At 35.7% G+C, this 24,077-nt stretch overlaps 1 protein-coding gene across 1 annotated transcript in view; it reads left to right on the top strand.

The window, feature by feature from the left end:
- The window catches only part of LOC102224048 (contactin-associated protein-like 4), a 105,260-nt gene that overhangs the window by 66,597 nt on the left and 14,586 nt on the right, over window positions 1–24,077 (top strand). The window contains exons 14-20 of the mRNA XM_014474803.2: window positions 72–234; window positions 2,297–2,424; window positions 4,006–4,176; window positions 11,528–11,746; window positions 16,672–16,911; window positions 18,699–18,923; window positions 20,790–20,926. Coding sequence (XP_014330289.1) covers window positions 72–234; window positions 2,297–2,424; window positions 4,006–4,176; window positions 11,528–11,746; window positions 16,672–16,911; window positions 18,699–18,923; window positions 20,790–20,926 — 1,283 coding nt within the window. The remainder of the gene's footprint in view (window positions 1–71; window positions 235–2,296; window positions 2,425–4,005; window positions 4,177–11,527; window positions 11,747–16,671; window positions 16,912–18,698; window positions 18,924–20,789; window positions 20,927–24,077) is intronic.

Genomic DNA, 24,077 nt, shown 5'->3' with positions numbered 1-24,077 from the left:
CCTAAAAAACATTGATAAAGAGTTGATTTCTGTCAAAATTTTCATCTGTCCATTGTGTGTGTGTGTTTCAGAGGGTTCTCCGTTCAGCTGGTGGCTCGGCGGCCGCGCCCCCGGCCGTGAGCAGACGTACTGGGGAGGAGCTCATCCAGGCAGCCAGCAGTGTGGCTGCGGCCTGCGGGGCGACTGCGTGGATCCACAACACTACTGCAACTGTGACGCGGACAGATTGGAGTGGTACTGACTATTACAGACATATACGTCTCTCATGTGGTTTTCCAATCATATTTGGACATCCATCCATCCAACCATCTATCTACGCTCGCTTATCCTCGCAAGGTTGCAGGGGAGTTAATGGTGCCTTTCTCCAGCAGCCATCATTCGAGAGGCGGGGACCATCCTGGACAGATTGCCAGTCCATCACAGAGCAACACAAACACACACAACAAAAAACACACACACACACTCTTATGTAAAGATAATTTATTATAGTCTATTAACTTGAGGACCCATGCAAGCAGAGGGAGAAATTTCAAACTCCAGTGAAATAATCTACAAGTGAAACTAGTTTCTTTTTTAAATTGCAAAATTATCGACATAAAGCAAGCTCTATTTTAGCAGTTTTGAAATACTTCTATGAAATAATAATTGTACATTTCCAAAAAAAAATGTCAATAGGTGTCAGTAATATTATTTTATATCTCTTTTTCTTGTCATTAGGTTTGAGACCATCTACAGGATATGCTGCAAGAACACAAAATCTTACCAAGTAGTTTCTGTCCAGTTTCTAGTGCTAGTATATTAGTACACTTGAAGTAAGACAAACTAACTTACAAATAACTTTTCAGCAAGAAATACGAGCTTGTTTTAAGTAAATAATTAATTAATATTAATGAAAATGTATCTGTTCTCTTGGCAGATTATTTCACCTATAACAAGACATTTTTTCAATGTCATAAGGGAAATAATCTGCCATTGGAACTAGTACCTTTCTGTCTAAATTAAGGAATTATTGACCTAAAACAAGCATCTGTGTCTTGCTGAAAAGTTACTTATTAGTTAGTTTAGTCTTAATTTAAGTTTTCTAAGGTATTTGCATTATAAATTAGACAGAAACTACTTGGTAAGATTTTGTTTTTGTAGTGCAAAGACTTATTGATAAATATAAACTTGCAAAATGAGGTCAAAGGCCAGATCCATATCCTTCTGAGATACTGTGGAGTGACTTGAAATGCCCTGCTGTATCAGCATCATTGATCTTTTGACCAGTAATAAACAATATGGACGCTATTCTGTTATATTCTTCATCTAACTGCTGATACAGACTAAAAACAGCAGCACTTTCTGACCCCATCTGCCTCACGGTGCAGCTTGCCACACAGAAATGATTAACGATCAGCGAAGAAAACATGTCAAAATCAGAATGAAGTTATACGAACGCTCAGCCAAAATCAACACGCAGAAAACAAACGAGCCGCTTGCCACATCTGAACCTTTCACCTCGCTCCGCTTCACACGAATGACTGGCAACGCACCATTTGCAACTTCAGTAGTTTAGCAAACACCAAATCATCTGGAATAAACTGACAAGGCAAAAACAAAAGAAACTGCTTTAACCTTTGATCATGTTGTAAGCACAGAGCGACACCCACCTACAAATCCTGAAGTCCATTACAATGTTTTTTTCACAGAAAAGAGCTACTACTGCTGCGCCTCGATATTTTATCAGGCATAAAATATTCTGTGCATCTCTGCTTTCAGTCCTGGTCATTGTTTTTTGTAATCCTGAATTTTTACTCTGCAAAAATGATAGCAAATATAAAGATGAAGATGCCCGTAAAAGTTTAATTTTGAAACAACACTGCAAAAATACAATAACTTACCAAGTATTTTGTCTTGTTTCTAGTGCAAATATCTTAGTACACATGAAACTAACTTAAAAGTAACTTTTCAACAAGAAATATAAGCTTGTTTTACTAATTATATGCTACGGGAAAACGCCAGTGAAATGCTATCTAAACCCACAACTAGTGTTAAAAACAACAAATCAAAAAATCCAATTAAAATGAATATTAATTATTTGGACTTCTGTTTAATCCAAGTTAAGTCAGCAGCTCCAGCAGGTTAGGAAAGCATGGCGGGCTGCCAGGCTTACAATGCACTGGGGGAAACCCTGTCATATAATGTTGAGGCTAAATGTGTTGTACATCCATGTGAATCTGCAAGCTATCAACGAAGGAGCAGTTTTGGCATTTTTTTCTGCTTATTTTTCCCTCTTTTTTTATGTTTTCTTTTTTAGGACTGAGGACTCAGGCCTGGTTACCCATAAGGAAAGCCTCCCAGTCAGATCTCTGGTATTGGGTGACCTCCAGAGGCCGGGGTCAGAGGCAGCGTACAGCGTGGGACCACTCCGTTGCTACGGAGACAGTAAGTTCCTCTAAATCAGTGGTTCCTAAACATTTTCTCCTATCAGACTCACCCTGCACACAACAAAACATAAACCTCTCTAACTTATTTTTCTTAAACATGGTCTCTAGCAAGGGTCCTAAAAATCTGATTTCTATATAAGGTCATAAATCCTGGACAGCCAGTTAAATTTAAATAGTTTATGTTAAATTTATTTGCAGCTTATAGCCAAAAGCAAAGGCATTTATTTCTATAATTGTTTGTTTCCTTTAAACAAATTGAATTTTTGAATTTTCTCATTTCTTATAGTTTACATCACAGGTGTCAAACTCCAGTCCTCGAGGGCCGCTGTCCTGCAGTTTTTAGATGTGCCACAGGTACAAAACACTGGAATGAAATGGCTTAATTACCTCCTCCTTGTGTAGATCAGTTCTCCAGAGCCTTAATGACCTAATTATTCTATTCAGCTGTGGTGCAGCAGAGGCACATCTAAACGTTGCAGGACAGTGGCCCTTGAGGACTGGAGTTTGACACCCCTGGTTTACATCTACAAGTGCTTAAAGGAGATCTATTATGCTTCCTTGATAGGACTATGATCTATACAAAACATGTTTATTATATTTGTTGCACAAAATCATTCTTAATCAGACTTCAGTCTGGTCTATCCTTCCTATTTTGAGCTTTTCTTTTCTTTTCTTTGTTTTAGAATGAGCGGTTTTAGGGACTCTGTCACTTTAAATCCAGATAAGCTGCTGCTGGCCACACTCGCCAAATCAACGTTTACACTCAGGTGCAAATAGCTGCAAAAATATGCACGATCATGCAATTGTACATCTTTGAAAAGCAGAAGTAGAGCCTTCTGTACAACCAACAAGAATTCAGCAAGTGGTTTCTGGAGGATGAGTCAACAACAAAACATTTGCCTTTTCCAGCAGCCATTATACAGTGGTAAAACCAGCTGTATAATGGTTTTACCACTCACAGTCTGGGCTTTGCTGGGGTTTCTAAGTAATGGTGCAGTTTGACTCAACAACCAGGAGGTTTTGGAATTGGCTCATTTTCCAGACACCAAAAAAACCCCACAATTAGCTTACTGCCAAAAAACAACTGGGTGTCTTTTTTTTTAGAAGCAGTTGAGACCCAAATAGAAACAAAACTCTGCAAAATGTAAAAAAAAAAAAAAAAAACTGGAATTTTCACTTCTTTTCTTGTTTCTTGAGGAGGTTTCACTCTCATGCAAAAAGAACTGAAAAAGCCTTTTGTATGAGAGGTGAACCTCCGTAAATATCCCAATAAATCCAGTTGCCTCCTACTAAAAACACTTTATACATAACAGGAATTAATTCTCCATGCAATAAATCTTCCACAAATATGTCTAAAAATTAGACAAACAGCCAAAATGGTAATAAAAAGTTTTAAATCTACTTGCTGAATAAGATTGCATGGATTTCATTTACTGTTTTGTAATTTAAGCCACATTTTCCATAAACAATTATAATTATAAAACACTTTCAGCTCTGTTTGCCGTCGTGGTTTGGTTTTTTTGGTTTTATTCTGAAGATCTTGACAGTGAATTTATTTGTTTTTCCCACTTTTTCACAGAGAACTTCTGGAACGCTGCATTTTTTGACAAGGAGACATCGTACCTCCACTTCCCCACCTTCCACGGTGAGCTGAGCGCAGACATCTCCTTCTTTTTTAAGACCACTTCTTCCTCTGGAGTATTCCTGGAAAATCTTGGCATTAAGGACTTCATCCGGATCGAACTAAGCAGTGAGTAGAAACTGGAATATAAAACTGAATATCACACGAATGCAGGAGGGAATTAGTTACATTTCTTTGTGTTTATAATGAGTCTGAACTTTGATCTTTGTACTTTTAAAATGTCAGAAAAAATTTGTTTTTTTTATTCTTCAGAGAAGAATAAAATGTTTTGTTTACCTGTTTATTGTTTGTCATCCAAAATGTATTCTGACAGCCCAAGCAGAAAATTGGGGATTATTAAAACCATTAAAACAAAGCTAATAATTACCTTAGCCCATGTTTTTAATTTTAGAGATGTTCCATCATGTTCCCCTCTCTAACCCTTCATTAAGTATTTTCCCTTGAGTAATATGCAACAGATCATTCACATCACAACTGTGGTAAACTTGTGTAGTTTGTGGGTGATTGCACCTGATGTCAGATGTTTTATCTAATTTAGATAAGTTTTTTTTGTTTTTAGAAATTATCTGAAGCCATTATGCACAGTAATTCATTTAGATCGACTGAAAACTGGTCCAAATCAATCAATTATGTAATTATTTTTAAAAAAATAAAATTAATTACAGATTCCAGCCTTTCTAACTCAGTATGATTGTGTTATGTAATTCTAATTTGACAAATTAGTCAAGCAGAAGGAAATTAATGGATTAGTATGAATCTTTACCAGAATGAAGTCCCTTACGAGCAAATTCAGTGTGATGGACAGCACTGGAAACAAGGAGAGCGATGGCAAAAGAAAAGAATTAGAAAAGATTTACTGCCTTTAAAGTATAATTAGCCCCCAAATCAACTTTGTATGCTGACAAACTGTCTAAATAGGTTATTTATGGTTCTATCTTTAAGTTTTTGTGCAAATTTTGACGTTTTTGTGTAAATTTGTCCCATGTTGTTTTGCCTAAAACCATTTTTCTCTTCGGTCAGATATTGCCTAAGCAGTTTAATTCAATTCACCTGTTTGTTTAAGACTGTACAGCTTTACATCACGCGGTACATTATGTGTAACCTTATTTTTCTGAGCTAAACTTCTAAAACTGGATTTAAAGCTGGAAGTTTTTCCACTCATTTAAAGCCAGGCACCTTAGCAAAACAACGACCAATCAGTGAGCAATTTCTGTATGAAATGTTACCGACTACAGGCCAAACCTTGGAGTCAAAACTCTAAAGTTATACATTACAGTTTTTTTAAACTTAGATGGCAGTTGTGTATCATTTAGCACCATTTTGCAATTGCTAAATCCAACACTTAGGTTGGATTTCCAAGGATTGAATGCAAATTTCTGGGATGGAGTCAGATTTGGTGTCTTATCCACTAAAGAAACATTATTTTATGAATGTAAATTACAGAATACTACAGATATACAGTCATATTTCATAAATTAGAGTATGAATTCAGATTAGTTTTGTCTGTAGGTCTTAAACCTAATTCTAATTAAGTGCCAAATTCTTTATTAAAAATTTAGTTTTTTAATGGTCTGATCTAATCAAATTTTAAATGTTGTTTTTATTAGCTATAAGCAGAAAATTATCATAATTAACAGAAATAAAGGCTTGAAAACATAAATCTGTTAATCTGTATAATATGGTTCACTTAGGGAATTGAGCTGCTGAAATGAATGAACTTTTCAGTAAGTATTTATATTTTGTATATGACTGTAAAATATGTTCGTCGGCCGTTAGCTTCATGTTGTTCCATAAAAACTAAACTATGACGTCATAATTTTCAAATACTCGATTCTTATTTATATTGATAAAAATCCTAAAATGTTTTTATAACTCACATGAGCTGATAGGATTGAGCCTATGAGTTTTATATGAAGTACAATGTTTGCAAAATGTGCATTTATTTAAATTGAAAAAAGAAAGAAAGAAAAATCTTAGACTCCATATTTAAAGTTTTTAAATTGCTTCTTCTTAAAAAATGTTTTACACTCTGAAAAACAGTAACTAGTCTGCTTGAAGGGGAGATGCAGAAAGATACAAAACAGAATTTAATAAATCAAACTTTTCTTTTTTGTAGCTGTAAATCTGTGGACGACTCACCCAGCTAACTTAATCTCGAAAACAGATTTCTTTTTGTGTTTCTTATAATTAAATTGTCACATTGCATCACAGCACACTTGTACTTATTTAAAATGAGGAGTGAGAGGTAGTGCATCTATCTGTTTGCTTTCTGTCCTTTTGCTGCTGATATACAGAAATGTCCTCACTGAGGAACAAATAAATAAAGAATTATCATATTTTCTGTCAATAGTACACGGGATGGTGATTAATCATGATGGGAACACACCATTATTTCAATGATAATGGAAGCTTAATATCCAGAAAAAGAGACAAAAATCCATAAATAATTAGATGAACTGAAACAAATCAAAAACCAGTTGCTGGACCAGAACAATAAAGCAACAACAGGAATTAAGAATAAATGACTGGACCAGAGAAATAAATACTTCAGAAAGATGCTACTGTGGACCTGACCTTGGCTCAATATGTCATGTTTCAGGTTTAGATGGGATGTCAGGATAAATGTTTAATCATTAAACACAAAACATCCAGAGATGGAAAAAGTTGAACAGGATGTAGATTAACATGATAAACTAGCAAAGAAGAATGAAAACCAGTGAGCTTCTTTACTGAGGGGAGAGTGGAGAATAGCTGCATTTCCACTAAAAATGTGTCAATTTTCCGCATCACACAAAACCCCCAAAAATATCCAACATCTGTTTTTGTTCAAATAGCAACAAATTTTTCTTCTTATAAAGGAATGAACTAATATGAAGACATAAACATGTTAATACATCACTCATGTAAGCTGTAGCCTGTAGCGTTGACTCTCTTCAAGAGGTTCAAGGATTCCTCACCTTTTTTGCTCACTTTCAGAGTCTGGCTCTGGTGTAGAAATATTCTCCTGAGGCCTTGAGATCTAATGAGATCTAATGAGCTCTCAGACACTACAGTGTGTGGCCCCTCTTGCCCAACGACCGCTGGAGATAAGCAGCAGCCTCCCACGACCCTGCAAGGATGAGTGGGCCTGACAATGGATGGCTGGATCAGACGATGCTATGAAGCTGTTTATCAACTCAGTAAATCAATCCAGTATTGCTGACTCACAGAGAGAAAAGCAAATCTCGTCAAAAAAGGGAAATAAAAAAAAAGCAAATGAATGTGCAAATCAATCCTCTTAACACCAAAGACAAATTATTTAATCAATCGAACATTTTGTCATTATTAATGTTGCCATCTGTGCATGGTGTTGCATCATTTTGGGTCTACAAAGATAAAAATGATCCAGTCTATAAACCGGAGAGCTCATAAAATATCCAGATTGAAATATGTTCTGGTCAATTTGTGACGTTAAACAGCATTTTCTTCGATCTGAGAATAAAAGGTAAATGTACAGATAGCATGTAACAGTATGAAGTAGTTTCAGTTTTAGTTACGCAAGGATCAATATTGCTAAGATTTCTCTCAAAGGTTTTCTGAAGACATAAGATGTAACGATGTGACTCAGTAAGACGGAAAAAAGTCGTAGTTTAGGTAAGAGTAGAGACTGACAACAGCTGGGAGAGAAACCAGAGGGCTGAATATAACTCATGAAGTTCTTATAGAAGACGCCAACTACTCTTAAATCATTTGTTTGGGAGCATTTTGTGTTTCCAGTAGGAACAATAACTTTAGATTGATTTATTTGTTTTTATAAAGGGGACAATACATATTAATCAACATGAATACATTGTGTAAATATGCCAGAGCCAAATTTAATCTGTAATCACCTGGCAGGTTGATGGAGGAGACTAAAAAGATTTTAATTAAAATGCAAAACAAAATACATGACCTTTGATTTATGACAGACTTCAATGTATAGCTAAAAGTAGTGCAATTTACAGGAAACCTTTCTAATTAAAACCTCAAAAAGAATAAAATAAGAATTATTTAATAATAATTACACAAGTACAAGTTTGATTATCTAGTAACTGTAATTGTTTAAATTATTTTAGCACTGCTGGAACCGAACCATGAAGAAATGTATTTATAAGTTTGACATCTGAATGAATAATCATGTTTTACTCGACTGAAAAAGTCAAGCTCATGTAATATTTCACAAATTAGATATTATTTTAATCCAAAGTCTATGACAGACGAGACATGAACATTAGCATTGCAAATTGTTCAGATGTTGAAGGGGGCAGAAAGCATCGCTATGACGACCGATGGCTGCAGGTATGCTATCATTAGCAGCTGCGAAATGATAAATGTTGAATTGCAGACCATGCTTCATAGAAACAATGCATAAAGGTATGAAGAGATACAAGGAATTTGGGAAAAAACGAGATTTCAGTTTGAGTTTGTGGCAGAAATAAGTAAAAAATGCAGAGTAAATAACTTTTGGCAGCCTAAATTTGATCTTTGAAGTTTTTTAAAGTAATTTTAAAATCTCTTTCTTGTGAGTTTTTGGCATTGTCAAACCCTGAATAGCTAATGAGCTACATAAATACCAACCTTCTAAGAGTTGCACTACTAATAGTGACAATAATTAATGTTTTTAATTACTAATTATTCCACTGATACACCAAAGATAAAAGGAAAAACTGCAAAGGAGATAGTAACCAATTTAAATGTAGCTTTAGACGTGTTAATATCAGATAAAAGAAATGTTAAATTGCTAGAAAATTAGACAAAGATGGATTACACAGAGAGGACAGAGTGGGAAAGTAGCAAGCAGGAAATAAAAAGTATATCCAACTGCAAATGTTAGCATATAAGAAGATGTACAGCGTTACCTGACACGGCCTGTTTTATGTGTTTTAGTGCATCATGACTCAGGTTTATGGTAAAGGTGTGTCACTACTACAGACTTGTGTGGTGGATTATTTTTTTTCAGTTATGGATTGACTGTTTTTTTGGGGTTTCATTTTTGGCTGCCTGGGTTAGATTTTGCAGTTGTTTTTGTTCCACTTTGGAGGAAGTCGTTGACTTTAAAGGACAAACAGAAGAAGAAGAAAAATCCAGCAAAGGGAAACCAACCCCCTAACATCCCTCTCAGGGGAAATCATTGTCTGTCTGGCTGTTCCACCTCTGTATACCAACCCCTCCCTCTCCATCACCAGCAGATTGCTCCGTAACATTGTAGCTGGGGCCAAGGAACAAATTTCTAAATGAAGTTACCGCTGGATGCCGGGGTATTTTTTTCATCTTGTTCTGCGCTCCCAAAGCAATACATCCCCAACTTCCAGCAGCAAAACATGAGGGATGGCGCTGCGCTTCCTCTGCACTCTCTTAAATCTTCTCCCTTTTGATAGGGGAAACAAATAGAGTGCAGCAGACACCCTGGAGGAAGTAAATAAAGACTTGTAGCCGAGCGGAGCTGTCCGCGGTGCTGAGACTGGGCAGGATGGCTGGGGAGCTGGCCGTGGTCCTGAAATCCGACTGCAGAGGAAAACTCAGCAACACAGATTAGATTCAGCGCCTGCTTTAAATCTAATGGATGAAACATTACATTTTTCACATTACAAATGTTTAAATTATACTTTAAGTATTCAAGAAAAAATAAGATTGAGATTTGGACACCATATTCTCTTTCTTCTGCACTTTTAAAATCATTATTGCCAGTCCTCTTTCCTATTCTCACTTCTATTGTTTCTTCTTATTATTGTAATGGACATAAAACGGGTTAAATTAGTATTGAATACGTCACAGTTTCTCATAGTAAACGTATATCTAAACTACACAGTAAAAAAAAATTAACAGTAATAATTTGGTTTAATTAGCCTGCCATAAAGAATAAATGTAGGCGTTCATTTTTTCAGTCATATTTTCACCATATTTTTCCTGTATTCATGAATGTCAGAGTTCCAAACTAAATGTTTAATTCAAAAGCTAAATATTTATTTTACAAACTAAAGATTTAACTTGAAAATTTAATATTTGGTTAGGAAGCTAAACATTAACATTGAAAAATAAACATTTACTTCCCAAATAAATATATAATTTGGAGCTCAATATTTAGTTTTACAACTCAATATTTAGTTTTACAACTCAATATTTAGTTTTCAAACTATTTAGCACAGACTCAAACATTTAAATATTTGAAACTAAATATTTAGCTTCCAAACTAAATATTTATTTTTTTAAATACATATTTATTTATATTGAAGTAGTTTCAGTTTTAGTTTAAACTACTTCAAATTATATATTTGTATTTAACAAATATGTAGTTTGCAAAAACTAAATATTTACAAACTATAAAATAAATATTGCGTCCTCTAATCTTTTATTTGGAGGTAAATATTTAGTTTTCAAAATAAATAAACTTAGTTCAAAGTTAAACATTTAGTTGGGAACTAAATATTTAGTTTGAAAGCTAAACATTATGTTCTAAACTAAATATTTGACTTATCAATGAAATATTTAATTTGGAACTCTGACATTAATAAATATAGGAATAGTGAGACGACAATATGACTTTGAGAAATGAACACTCAGACTAATAAACCTGTTTTACTACTTTACAAATTGATTCCATACCAAAGATGCTGTTGACATGAAATGTTCACCAGGTGTTTTTAACAACCCAATTAATCGACACATGTAAAGAAACTAAAACAAAAAAGTTCAGAAATTAAGTACTGAATATTAATGTGAAATGCCACAGGGAAAAAGTTTCAAATATGGTTTCGTTTTCACTACCTGCTAATTTTTCTTCCTTTGTCAGCTGAGAAATTTATCCCAACAGATCTGCTAACCTTGGCAGTATATGGCAAATATTGCGGCAGGCTGGAAAAAATGAGACCGTTTGTTATTTATTTTTTATGTAATCAGCTCATGGCCCCAAATTGGTCTTCTTTTGTTTGCTATCCTTTGAGGACTGTTCCCACTCTGCTTAGTTAGAAGCCATGTTGGCTTCATTGTTGCTTTGTTGTGGTAGAGTAATTAAATTTCATTCCAGAGAGGCCGACGCTCCCCCTGTCTGCTTGTTCGTCTCTCTACGCTGGATGCTGCAGCTCCTGTCTCAATTCCCCATTCGTTTCATTGGCTCATTTCAGGCCTGCACAGGGAACCATATGGAAACATGAGTGAGGCTTAATTACAGCTGTATTTGGAAAGAACCATCTGTCTCTTTTAACAGAATCATAGAGATTTAACCCAGAAGTCCAATTCTCATTGACTGAGATTGATGTTTGCTGTTTGAATAAACAAAATGCTGATTGTTCTTTAAAGTTTGACACGAAGCTGACATGTCAAATGTTTGACTTCTCATCAGATTGCTTTGTGTTATGTTCAACTTCTTCAAGCAGTAAGATGTTCTGTAGAACCAAATAACAGATTCTGTCTGATATTTCTGTCCGTTTTTTTCTTTCTCAAGCGTCTGCTCGGGTGGTTTTCTCCTTCGATGTTGGTAACGGCCCACTGGAAGTTAAAGTCGAGTCGACGGTCCCGTTGAATGACAACCGATGGCATCGAGTCCGAGCCGAGCGAAACATCAAGGAGGCGTCGCTGCGACTGGACGACCTGCCTGTGGCGACGCAGGAGGCGCCGGCTGACGGACACGTCCACCTGCAGCTCAACAGCCAGCTGTTCATTGGTGAGGAGCGTTGCTTCTATTAATTTACAGACAAATGTCTTTTAGGTTTGTCCTCTCAGGCTTCCTGCACACTGAAATGTTTTCCTATTCAGTTTGATTTAAGTCTATTATAGGTAACAGGATTTTTAGTCACAAGACAAACTCAATGGTTTTCTTTATTCATTTCTTTTGAAATTATCTTTGATTTAGCCTGTATGCTTTAATGTAATCATAGAACAGGGTTGTTCAAAGTGCAGCCCTGGGGCCATTCCTGGCCCTCTGAAGGATTTTGTTTGACCCCTGACCTCAATGCAACCATATGTGGTTGATGCAAATGGACACTTTTGTATCAACCACCATCTTCTTATACTGAAAGACTTTTTACAGACAAATAAAAAAATGAGGTACACTTTACAGGAGTACAGAAATATAAATCACCCATTTAATAACTTTTTTTCTTTCATCTTGGGTTTGGAGTAACCAGAACAACAAACATCGACCTACTTTTACTCAAACGTAACGCATTCAGTTCAAAAGTCAGGAACTGTGGGTCTGTCTTATGATAATGCAAAACCATTTTTTATGTTTTGCATCTACAATGATTTAAAATATTACATTATTAGTGAGTACATGATAAAATTCAAAGAAAAATAAAGACAAAAGCCCAAAAGATTTATTATCATGACAGGCTTACATTCTTCCCTGTTTTGTATTCTGCGATATTCCTTTTAAAATGGTCTTATTTTAAACATTTTGTGTGTTTGTGTACTTTTATTAGAGGACAAAGATTACCGTAAAAAACAGATGTTAGACTTTACTAGTTGAAGAAACAGTAGATAAGTAATTTTTAAAGTTTGTTTTAAAAAATGAATCTGCATAAAGATTTAAATTATATGCTCCATCAGAAAAGGATTATAATTTTTATTGCTCTTTTACTAGTTTGGTCCTCATATTTTTGGTCAAAAACTATGAGGAGAACAATTTACCACTTTGTCATGCAGCTGCAACTTCACTCACTATTGTTGATTTTTATTTACCAAAGCCTACAGGTTTAATAGCTTTTAAACTTATTTTTAAAGGTTTCTGACATTATGATGAAAAATCAGAATTTCCTGTATTTCTATTGAGCAAATATAATCTAGCCAACAATATCAAGCCGACAAGAGGAGTTTCTGAAAGGATTACAAATGTTTCTTGGGGAGTTGAATCATTTTGTTTGAATGTGCTGTTTAAGCCTGTTAATACTTTAGAGCTATTCTGTGGTTTGGCTTGCAGCAGAAACTGTTCGCAGTGAATAGGAAAATGCTGAGGTGAAGCTTTCTGATTTCTAAATGACATCCAGATTCATTAGCTGTGCAAGCATATCAGCAGTAAAACCTACCGCCTGGAAACCGCATCAGGATGAAAACAAATCGGAGCCTGCGTGTTGTTTACAGTATTTTTATGGTTATGTAAATTCCTTACAAAGACGCTGAGATGCTGCATGGTTTACGAGGACTGCAGGTTATCTCAGTTCATTTCACATTCTGCATGAGCTCTCCAATCCTGCTGATAGATTTGGAGCGAAAAGTAATGAAAATCCATCATTCGTTATCAGTTTTAATCAATCAGTAAATATTTTGGGCATCACTTCTTCTCAGTGAATCCAAACTTGAAGCAAAAGGACCAAACAGTGGAATTGGACAAGGGAGCAGCAGTGAAATTGTGGAGGAATATTAACGTATTTATAGGACATTCAGCAGGTTGCCAGCAACCGAAAAAAAAGACAATTTAACGACTTCATCAGATCTGCTTTGAAAGAAAATGTGTCTGGATATCAAGTTGAGTGAGATGTTTTTTGGGGTTTTATTGCAGCGTTTAGAGCTCAGTGTTTACATATTTATAACCCATATTAATGCTTAACCAGGCCTCCATTGTATGCATTCGCATTCATGAGCCATAATTCTACCTTTAACAGGATTAGAGCAGCTTGTATTTCTGTAAAACATTTAACAGGCACATTTTAGGTGGTGAAATGTTAACTTCTGTTTTCAACCTCTAGTATTTGTAAACCTTAATAATAAATATTTAGTGCTGCACGCTTTCCTCAGACTAGAAATAAAAGAGCTAAATCTGGATCTGCAACATTACTCTGACTTTGATTTGATTCTTGAACTTTGTGTCAATTAAAACAATATAATATTTGGTTTAAAATATCAAAAATACAGGTTTAAAATTTGACAGGTTTGCTATTATTGCACACTACTAGACGCTATTATAGGTAAGCTATATGAATGTCAGCTTTCATATTTATATATATTTTTTTACTTTACTTTACTTTTGTAACAAACGAAAAACAAAAATGTACATAAATGAGTTTTTATGTGATATGTTGCATTATTGGATTTTGTATTTCTGTTCTCCTGTAAAGCGTACAAAGTACTTAGAAAAGGTGTAAACAACAAAAGTAATATTTTTATTAGTAGTAGTAAATGATACTTAATGGTAAATGTCTAATCTAATCTTTAAATATCATTTCATCTCGTCTTTGTTTTAGCAGGAAGAAAACATCCAAATAATTTCTTTTATTCACACATTTAAACATGCTTTTAGTCAAACTTGTGCTGATTAAAACTTATGCTGTCATGTGATCATTTATTAAATGTGTTGTTTCTACTTATATTATGCAGCTGTGATTATGTCTGGCTGCATGTATGAGGTAAAAATGTACTTTTTGCTTTTCTCTTCAGCCACGGGCAATGCCTGTTTTTTTTCCAAGCACCTGGCTGATTTTGGCTAAAATTAGTTTTAATTTTACTAAGCTGTTTCTTTTTCTGACTGAAACTGTAATGTTTATGTTTTGGAGCTGCCAATTCTCAGTCCAGACCTCAATAACTCTGAGCTCATCTAAAAAAAAAATAATAATTAAACTTCTTGTGCAAACAATCAAACAGCTTTCCAGAAAATACAGTATAAGAAGTTTCTTTGCTGTAGTGCTGATAAAGACTTTCCTATTAAATAATTTTCAAATAAAAACTCCTTGTTTGATGATAATCACCATAAATCCAGATTCATGTGGGGTATGAATAGTTTAGGTCTTAACCTTTTGCTACTTGATTATTTTTGTCATTATCTAAAGTTGACAACTTTTCAAACCTTTTAAACAACTTTTACATTTAAAACTAAAAGCAGGTTTTATGAAACATTCTTTCTAAAACTGTGCTTAATGTTTTTTTTTAACAAAACAAGTTACTTTCACCCACACCATGTAGATTTGTCTCAACAATTTGTTCGCTGTATGCTGTTCTAGATATTTTGTTGCTTTAGTGACTCATGTTTTGCTCTGAGCAAAACATGAGGTTTTTTTTCCCTCCATTGATTTTCACTCAGTTCATTCCTCAGTTTTATACTTTCTAAATCTGCAGGTGGAGGTTGTTTGCTTTTGAAGGGTAACTCTGTTGATACTTTGGCCTTCATTTTGTTTGCCGTTTTGTTTTCCTTTTCAGTTTCACTCCAGTTTCGCTTTCCAGAGCAGGAATTCTCCGTCATAAACTCATGGACAGTAACTGAGCTTCTCATAAATCATAAATTGTTCACCTGTGAAATTCTCTCACATCCTTCTTTCATCAGAGTTAGACTGATCTGCATATTGCTGTGATTTTTATACCTGTTTTTATTAATGTCTATTTGTCATAACGTCCCCCTTTCCAGATAAATTTCACCTTTTTATTGGCCTTATTTCACATAAGCAAATAAAGAAGTAAATGAAAAAGTAAATGATGCTTTTAAAACATTGGATGCTTAAATATTTACTTTAAACACTTAAATATTTACAATTGTAACCAGCAAGAAGCTGGTATGTAAATACATTTTTGTGAATTAAATGTTTAAATGTTTGTTTTCATGGAAGCTATCTTACTAGCTCATCTGTAGCAGTTTAACTTGTTCAACAAAGTAAAAATAAACATTTTTGTTTAAAGAACACTGCAAAACACAAGATCATACCAAATATTTTTGGTCTAATTTTTTAGTACACTTGAAATAAGACAAAATTTATGTACAAATAATGAAATGTACGGTAATGAAAAAGTTTTAGATTACAGGCAAATTATTTCACTTAAAACAAGACACAATGTTATAAATGAAATAATCTGCTAGTATAAATAGAACTTTTTCATCAATATTAAATAATTATTGATTTAAAACAAGCTCGTTTATCTTGCAGAAAAGTTACTTGTACGTTAGTTTTGTGTTTTACACTAAAATCGAGACAAAAATACTTTGTAAGATTTTGTGATTTTGCAATGAATGGCAAAACTATACACTAATCGAAAGCATTATTGTCCTATTTCCTTATCATAACCCTATTTTTCATTAAGTTCGTTCAACTTCTGCAAAATAGAACATTCTCATTATTGTTAGGACCATTAATCTGTTATTTCCCACTAAAAATATGAGCCTTTAGATGCATTCAGTTCTAACCTGAAATTTGTCAAGTTTGAAAATGTGCTTAATGATTTGTGTCAGTTCTGAAACAAATGTAAACCGTAGAAAATGAGTGAACTGGTAAAAAAGCAGAACACATTAATTCTTGGTGGTTTCCATTCCCTGATGAACCCGTCTGCAGCTGAAAAGATGCGATAGACAGACATAAGGAAAGCAGATTAGTGTTGTCTTTGAATGCGCCTTTCCACCTACAGCCTTTTGCTATTTCTGTGTTTATATTTGACAATTTGATGCTTCTGGAGGAGCTGATGTGACATGTGGGTTTGTTGTAAATGTCAGGTGGAATAAATAGAAAACCACAGGGAAAGAAAAATGCAGGCTTTTCAGCTCAGGTAGCAATAATTGAGACTCTTGAGCAAAGATGACAGACGGGAAAAGTAGCTCTAACATGCTTTTGTCCTTATTTTCCAATTTCACAGGCTGAGCCACTTACACAGGCTTCTCTCCTCCCGTGTTTTCAGGAGGCACGGCGTCCAGGCAGAGGGGTTTCAGAGGCTGCATCCGCGCTCTGCAGCTGAACGGTGTTACTCTGGACCTGGAGGAAAGGGCAGAGATGACGCCGGGCGTTCGGCCCGGCTGCCCGGGTCACTGCAGCAGCTACGGCTCGTTGTGCCAGAACCAGGGCCGCTGTGTGGAGAGAGCTGCTGGGTTCCACTGCGACTGCAGCCTGTCGGCTTACACTGGAGTCTTCTGCCAGACTGGTGAGACCCATGTTAAATAAAACTGGGAATAAATGTGTTGATCTGCTTTCTAACTGGAACAAAACTAAAACATATAAAGACTAATTAGTTGCCGTAAGCCTCCACAATTCAATTTAGCATAGTTTTAATTTAAATTATTTTAAAATTTTGTCTGTAGGTTATTGTATTTGAGTCAGTGTCTTTTTATTTGTTTTGTCTTTTTTATTTATTAAATTACTGCTTTTATGGTTTTTTATATTTTAAAGCATTTTGCACCAGACCATTTTGACTATGTTCACGCTGCAGCCTGAAGCTGCACCAAATCAGAAAAACTCCACCATTTTATTAAATTCTTTAGAAAACTAAAGGCTTTGAAATGTTAAAGGGGCTCAAACACATTCCTTTTGAGTCTGTATATTTAGTTAACTGGATAATTATTCGCATCTTATGCAGAGATCTGAACACTCCTCGATGCACTGAGCTGCTCTTATTACACCTATAGGCTTTATCTTTTTGTTGATCAGTAAGGAACATTGATAGTTTGAAAACAACTCAGACACTCATATTGGAGAAAATACTTCAGCCACACCAACTCTCACAAGACTGGTTAAAATATAAACTCTTAATCATTTACAAACATTTTCCAAGTGTCTGCTGATATTCATTGTGTACAATTCAACATAAAATCAAAAGAAAATGCATGAAAAAGGTGCAACAAAAGACTCCACACACTTAAACTAAGAAATTCTTGATTGAACTTCGTTTTGAGCACTTAATGTTCATTAGAAACTAGCCTGTAAATCAACATTTAGATTATTGTGCAAATATTTATAGCTTGTTATGTTCCTGTAAAGCAGTGGTTCCCAAAGTGTGGGGCGCGCCCCCACTGGGGGGCGCGGGAAGCGGTATGGATGAATAAAAGAAAACAACAGTTACACAAAAGTGTTTCACTGTAAAGATGGTTTGTAGTTTTATTGTGACCTGAAGTGTGAAATAAACTTCAGTGGAGAAAACAAAATATGTGTATAGGTTTATGTCTGGTTGAACAATGTGTGTGCCCAGTAGTTTTATTTTAATTTTTGGGGTGGTGGAGGGATTTTATTGTAATCCATAAGGGCGCCCAGAAAATTTTTGGGGACCACTGCTGTAAAGTGTCTCCAGCACAGAAGGCATCTTTCATTTTTTTGCACTTGCTGTGGATAAGAAAGTTTGCAGTTGAAACTATATCTGTTTGTTTTTGTTAACATTAAATGTGAAGAAATAATTGAGCTTCCTGGAAGTTGGAACCAAGGATAAAACTGACTGGTTTTGTTGTTTTGGCTGATTTTCCCATGATGTCACACAAGGAAACACTGCATTTGATATGTTTTCTTAAACTGACCCACAGCTTTCTCTGTTTACATCAAATAACCTAATTAGAAGTCTAAAGTTAACTTCTGGGCTCTCCCACATTTGACAGGATAGTAAACATTTTGTGTTATAAATCATGAGGAAAACTTGAGCAGTGTTTCATGTTTTTAAACCACGGCAGGTTTTGTTCTCAGCTTCAGTGTGGGTGTTTTAAAGGTTAAGCATCTATATATTTCCACAAGGCCTTTTTCTGTGTTTGCAACACTTAACACTCATTTGAAAGCATTTGGATACCACATGAAATCAAAGGTTCAGTGAATCATAATCCTGTTTCAGAAGAAAAATGCCACCACAGTGAACTCTGTTTGGGTTCAACAGGTTCAGTCACTGCCAGAGTTTCATGACAACTTTCTTCTCACCAACAGTGATGGATTATAATCTGACTGTTTCCTTTGCAGAGCTGTCAGCCGGTTTCAAACCTGGAACGTCGGTCAGATACACCTTCAAGGAGCCGTATGAGTTGACTAGAAACAGCAGCGCTCTGCCGTCCTCCATCTACTCCGACACAACGCTGAGAGGAGAAAATGTCTCCATGAGTTTCAGGACGGCTCAGAGTCCGGCTCTGCTGCTTTACGTTGGCTCTTACTACAGAGAGTACATGGCCGTGCTCATCAACAAGCACGGTGGGAAAGCTTCCTCTGCAAAAACACAAAATATTTCCAAGGATTTTTGGTCTAGTTTCCTCTGAAAATGTATTGGTAGTAAGCGGATGCAACAATTTCTTTAATTTTGGGAGAATGATGATCGGCTGATACTCACATGTGAAGCAGATCTCATCTACCTCAGCAAAGGTTTAAAAATTATTGTCCTCTTGCTCTGCGGTGAGAGAGGTTTGACTGACCGACCGGCCGACCAGGTCATGTCTGCACGTTTGCTGTTGACAATAGACAACTGTTGTCAACTCAGTTTCTTTCTTGCTATTTTGAGCAACATTTAAGAGAAAAAAACTTGATATAGGCCAAAATCACAATAGGCTGATAGGGCTTTTTAAAAATCGGTAATCTGCAATCAGCCAGAAAACTGCAATCAGTGCACTCTTACTCATACTCTTAGTTTAGTCTTTTTTCAAGTGTAGTATCTTAAAAGTATTTTCAGCAAAATATAGGAGCTTGTTTATGTCAATAATTCCTTAATATTGATGAAAAAGTATTAGTTGCACTGGCAAATTACCGTATTTCACTCATAACAGGACATTTTCCCCATGTTATAAGTGAAATAATCTGCCAATGGAACTAGTATTTCTGTCTTTTTTGTCTTATTTCAAGTGTACTAATACACTCGAATACATTGTACTAAGTAGTAGACCAAAAATACTTGGTAGGAATTTGTTTTTGTGGTGTTGTATTTATGTCTGAATAAAATTTGATTTTAGTGGATAAACCTTTGCATCCTTTTCACCATAAGATGCTCGTCGTCCAACAGCTGATTTTCTGAATTTCTCAGTTTCCTCTCCTTTTCTCCCACTCAAGTTTCCTCATCTCCTCCATTAATGTCTTACCCTCTTTCTGCACCTTTGTTATTTCCTCAAGAATCTTTCAGATCTTCCCCCCCATCTGGGTTTACCTCATTAACCCCCGCTGGTTTTCATCAGTACAGCTTCACCAGCTGTTATGTTGTGCTTTTATCACAGAGACACCATAAACAGTGCTGCAGAAATGGGACTTTGTTCTGCTGCTAATAGGTGATAGAGCAGGGAAATGTTGAATAAAACAGCCACAAACTTTGTTGGATAATTAAGTTGTGCCTTTTAAGAGTTGAAGTAGTGAAACTTTGAACTTAGAATTACATTTTCAGCATCCAGGAGTCTTGGAAAATTGGCACTTTGCACCTAGATTAGCTTTAAATAGATTCTTTCTGTGGTCCTAATGACTCAGAAAGCTAATAGGAAGCAGGGCATTAAGGTTCTGCGCTGGCCGCGGATTCACCAGGTAAAGGCTTTTAATAGAAAGTGTCCATGTAAATCCCTAAGCGCTTTCTTTCACTTCCTCTGCACCGTTTTTAACCATTTTTAGTCCAGGACAAAGAATTTCTCCCTTTTTTTCCCTTCTCTGTGGCAAACAGTGATTTCTTCTCTCTAAACTGTGAAGAAAAACTTCAGTAAATCTTAATCTTGAACTGTTCGTAATGGGATTAATCATAATAAAAATTGTAATAAAATAAACATGTGCGCATTACAAGGACAAGATGCAATTCATCCTTTCTAATCTTAAAGCCTCCAGAAATGATTCTTCCATTGAGTTCACTCCTAATGCTCTCAATATTATAATTTTTTTTATTAGATTTAGAGTTATTTTCATAAATAGGGACTTACAACTAATCCTCTTAACATGAAAAGCGTTATTACCTCAGATACTCATCGTTCTGATTCATTGCTGAGGTGAAAAGGGCGTCTGCAAACAGAGGTGTAGAGATTAAGGAACAAAGACGAGGCTATTTTCACCAAGAAGTTTAAATTGAGGTGGAAAAAATAAACTTTTTTGTGTGTTTAGATAAGCTGGAGGTGAGATACAAGCTGGAGGGCAACCGAGACGCTGAAGTGTTGAGGAGCAGCAGCGCGAGGAACCTGGCCAATGGACAGCTGCACAGCGTTACCATCAGGAGACTGACACACACGGTGTCTGTGCAGGTAGCTGTGCACACAGGAGAGACTTACACTGCAAAAACACAACATCCCACCGAGTAGTTTTGGTCTGGTTTCTAGTGCAAATATCCTATGATACTTAAAATAAGACGAAATTAACTTACAAGTAACTTTTCAGCAAAACATAGTAGCTTATTTTAAGTCAATAATGTTGATGAACATTAAGAACTCTGCTTGTTAGCAGTTTATTTCACTTTTAACCAGACATTTTTCCCAATTAAAGGAGAAATAATCTGCCAGTAGCACTGGTGCTATTGGCAGCTGTGGCCCGTAGCTCTGATCTTTTTAATAATCTGCACACAGCGATGAACTATTGTCATTTTGTGGTGAATATCCCTCCATTGAAAGGTTGTCTTAAAATGTCAAATTTGATTAAAAAAATATGGAAGATGATTAGATTTTGCATCTGTTTTTAATATAAAGAAACATATGGAATAAAACCAGTCGAAGCTCAGTGCATTTACACCCAGCAAACTAAACGACAGGCTTAATTGTTGCCATCAGCTTCATCGTTAGTGTGGGGTTGGAGTGCTATAAGGCATTCAGACGAGATGAGACGGGAAAATATATGATGTGGTCTCCATGGCAACGAGACAAGAGTTTCACTTTATTGTTGAAAAAAAATGAAAATCCACATTTTGCCCTTTCACAAATACGGGTAGAGGAAAACACACCATTTAATATGCCTAGAACATCAGAGATTGTTAAATTAGAACGTTTGTAAAGAATTTCTTAAAACGTACGACAGTAAAATATGTTTATATACATGAAGTCTATGCATGTGTGAGAGAGGAGGTACTTTATCATTAATGCATGTTTCTGACCTTTATATTATGCAAAATAAGATGTTTACCTCACAAAGATATTAGTGATGTGTGTTTTTTAAAGTTGAGAATAATAAAATACTCTTAGCTTAAATAATATATAGTGTGGGTGGTTTGGTGGGAGGACAGAGGATTTGGTAAACAAACATTTTTTTCTATTCTTTAAGATGCGAATGACATTTCTTTAAAGAAAATAGCGATCTAAATTTATGTTGCTGTTTATTTTTCATAATAAACATGAAATACTCTTAAGATTTCTATGAATTTTTTTTCCATATAACATTTTGTATCACGCTTATCTCTTGTGCTTAATGCAGATATCTGGTCGTTATATAATCACAAAAAATATTTGTTTTCTTGAACAAATCTGTTTTCATCAATATAAAGGAATTATTTACTTAAATCAAGCACCTAAATCTTGCTGAAACACAAAATCTTACATTTTTTGTCTAATTTGTTGTGCAAATATCTTAATACATTTGAAATAAGACTAAACTAACTTATAAGTATATTTTCAGGAAGATACAGGAGCTTGTTTATGGTCAATAAATTCTTAATATTGATGAAAAGTACTTGTTTCATTGGCAGATTATTTCATTTACAAGATGGGAAAATGTTTCGTTGTAGATTACGGTAAATAATCTGCTAGTGAAACTACAACTTTTTATGAATATTAAAGAATTATTTGCTTAATAAAATCTTCTATATCTTTTAGAACAGTTATTTGTTAGTTAGCTTTATCTTAATTCAACTGTATCAAGATATTTGATACTAGAAACTAGACAAAAATCCATCCATCCATTTTCTGTGCACCCTTGTCCCTAATGGGGTCGGGAGGTGCTGCTGTCTATCTCCAGCTAACGTTTCAGGCGAGAGGCGGGGTCACCCTGGACAGGTCGCCAGTCTGTCGCAGGGCAACACAAAGACAGACAGGACAAACAACCATTCACACACACACACACACACACACACACACACACACACACCTAGGGAGAATTTTGAGAGACCAGTTAACTTGACAGTCATGTTTTTGGACTGTGGGAGGAAGCCGGAGTACCCAGAGAAAATCCACCATGCACAGGGAGAACATGCAAACTCCATGCAGAAAGACCCCGGGCCAGGAATCGAACCCAGGACCTTCTTGCTGCAAGGCAACAGTGCGACCAACTGTGCCACTGTGCAGCCCGAGACAAAAATACTTGGTAATATTTTGTATTTTTGCAGCGTAGTGACATGATGTTTCTGTCTGAGTTGGTAAAAAGCAACTGCCTTCTTGGATGGAAGTCCTTCTTGGCAATCCCCAAAACCAGCATAGAATCGTTTTATGTTATGACTGCAGGCCCTAAGGGAACAAAATACATCAACCAACTAATTAAATTACACTTCAAATGAAATATGAAGCACGGTAATCTTATCTGGATCCAACAACTCTCCCAGCTTGTTCACAGCAGCCGGGTTTGATCTATGAGGACAGCACTTACAACCAGGAGTCAGTAGCCTGAATGTCTCTTTAATTATAAACAATGTGAGATAAAATACAAGGTGACCTCATCCTGATTCGCTGCGTGTGAGGCTGCAATAAAATATGAAGTGCGCTTCATTGTGTCTGCTTCCATCATCATGAATCATTGCTTTGTTATCAACACGCTCTGCGGAAGCATGGCGGGTTTTAGTGAGGGTTTCATGCAGCCATTTCCTGATGGCCAGCAGTCTCTCAAGTGGACATAATCATCTCCGCCACCCTGACCTCATGAAAAATGACCCAGTAAAGGCGAAATCGCTCCAGCAGTATGCCGGATCGCAGGGTTCTGGCTCTTATCGGGGCTCCCTTTGTTCTCGATTCTTTTGGGTTTTACAGACGGTGTTTCATTACGGCTGGAAAGCGGTAGATCAGGCTGACAGGCAGCGAAAAATAAAGTCCTGGCCTCAACGTAAGGAGCGCTTCATGTTCAGACTGCTAAATATAAACAAACCAGGAAACATGGAGATGGTCAAATAAATCCGGTAACGGTAAAGTAAAACAAGCTTCATTCAACTGGCAAAAGTGGCATTGCTTGTAATAATATAGTCAAACTTTAAGCAGGATTTAACACATTTACTGCATGAGTTAATCAATTAATCACGTTTACTTGTATCGCTCATTTCAGCAACATGGCAGTTCATAGTGCTTTACATGATAAAAACACAAAAATTACATTTCGGCAAGTGAAATCTTTTCACATCAAAATGTGAAATGACTTCTTCATTTATTATTATTATGAAGAAGTTTCATTTATATAGCACTTTTTCAGCAACAAGGCAAAGTGCTTTGC

The sequence above is a fragment of the Xiphophorus maculatus genome, chromosome 6 (genome assembly GCF_002775205.1).
Source record: "Xiphophorus maculatus strain JP 163 A chromosome 6, X_maculatus-5.0-male, whole genome shotgun sequence".
In the NCBI taxonomy this organism is placed as follows: domain Eukaryota; kingdom Metazoa; phylum Chordata; class Actinopteri; order Cyprinodontiformes; family Poeciliidae; genus Xiphophorus; species Xiphophorus maculatus.
Note: the sequence above shows the minus strand (reverse complement) of the source record. Positions and strands in the feature narration are given on the sequence as shown.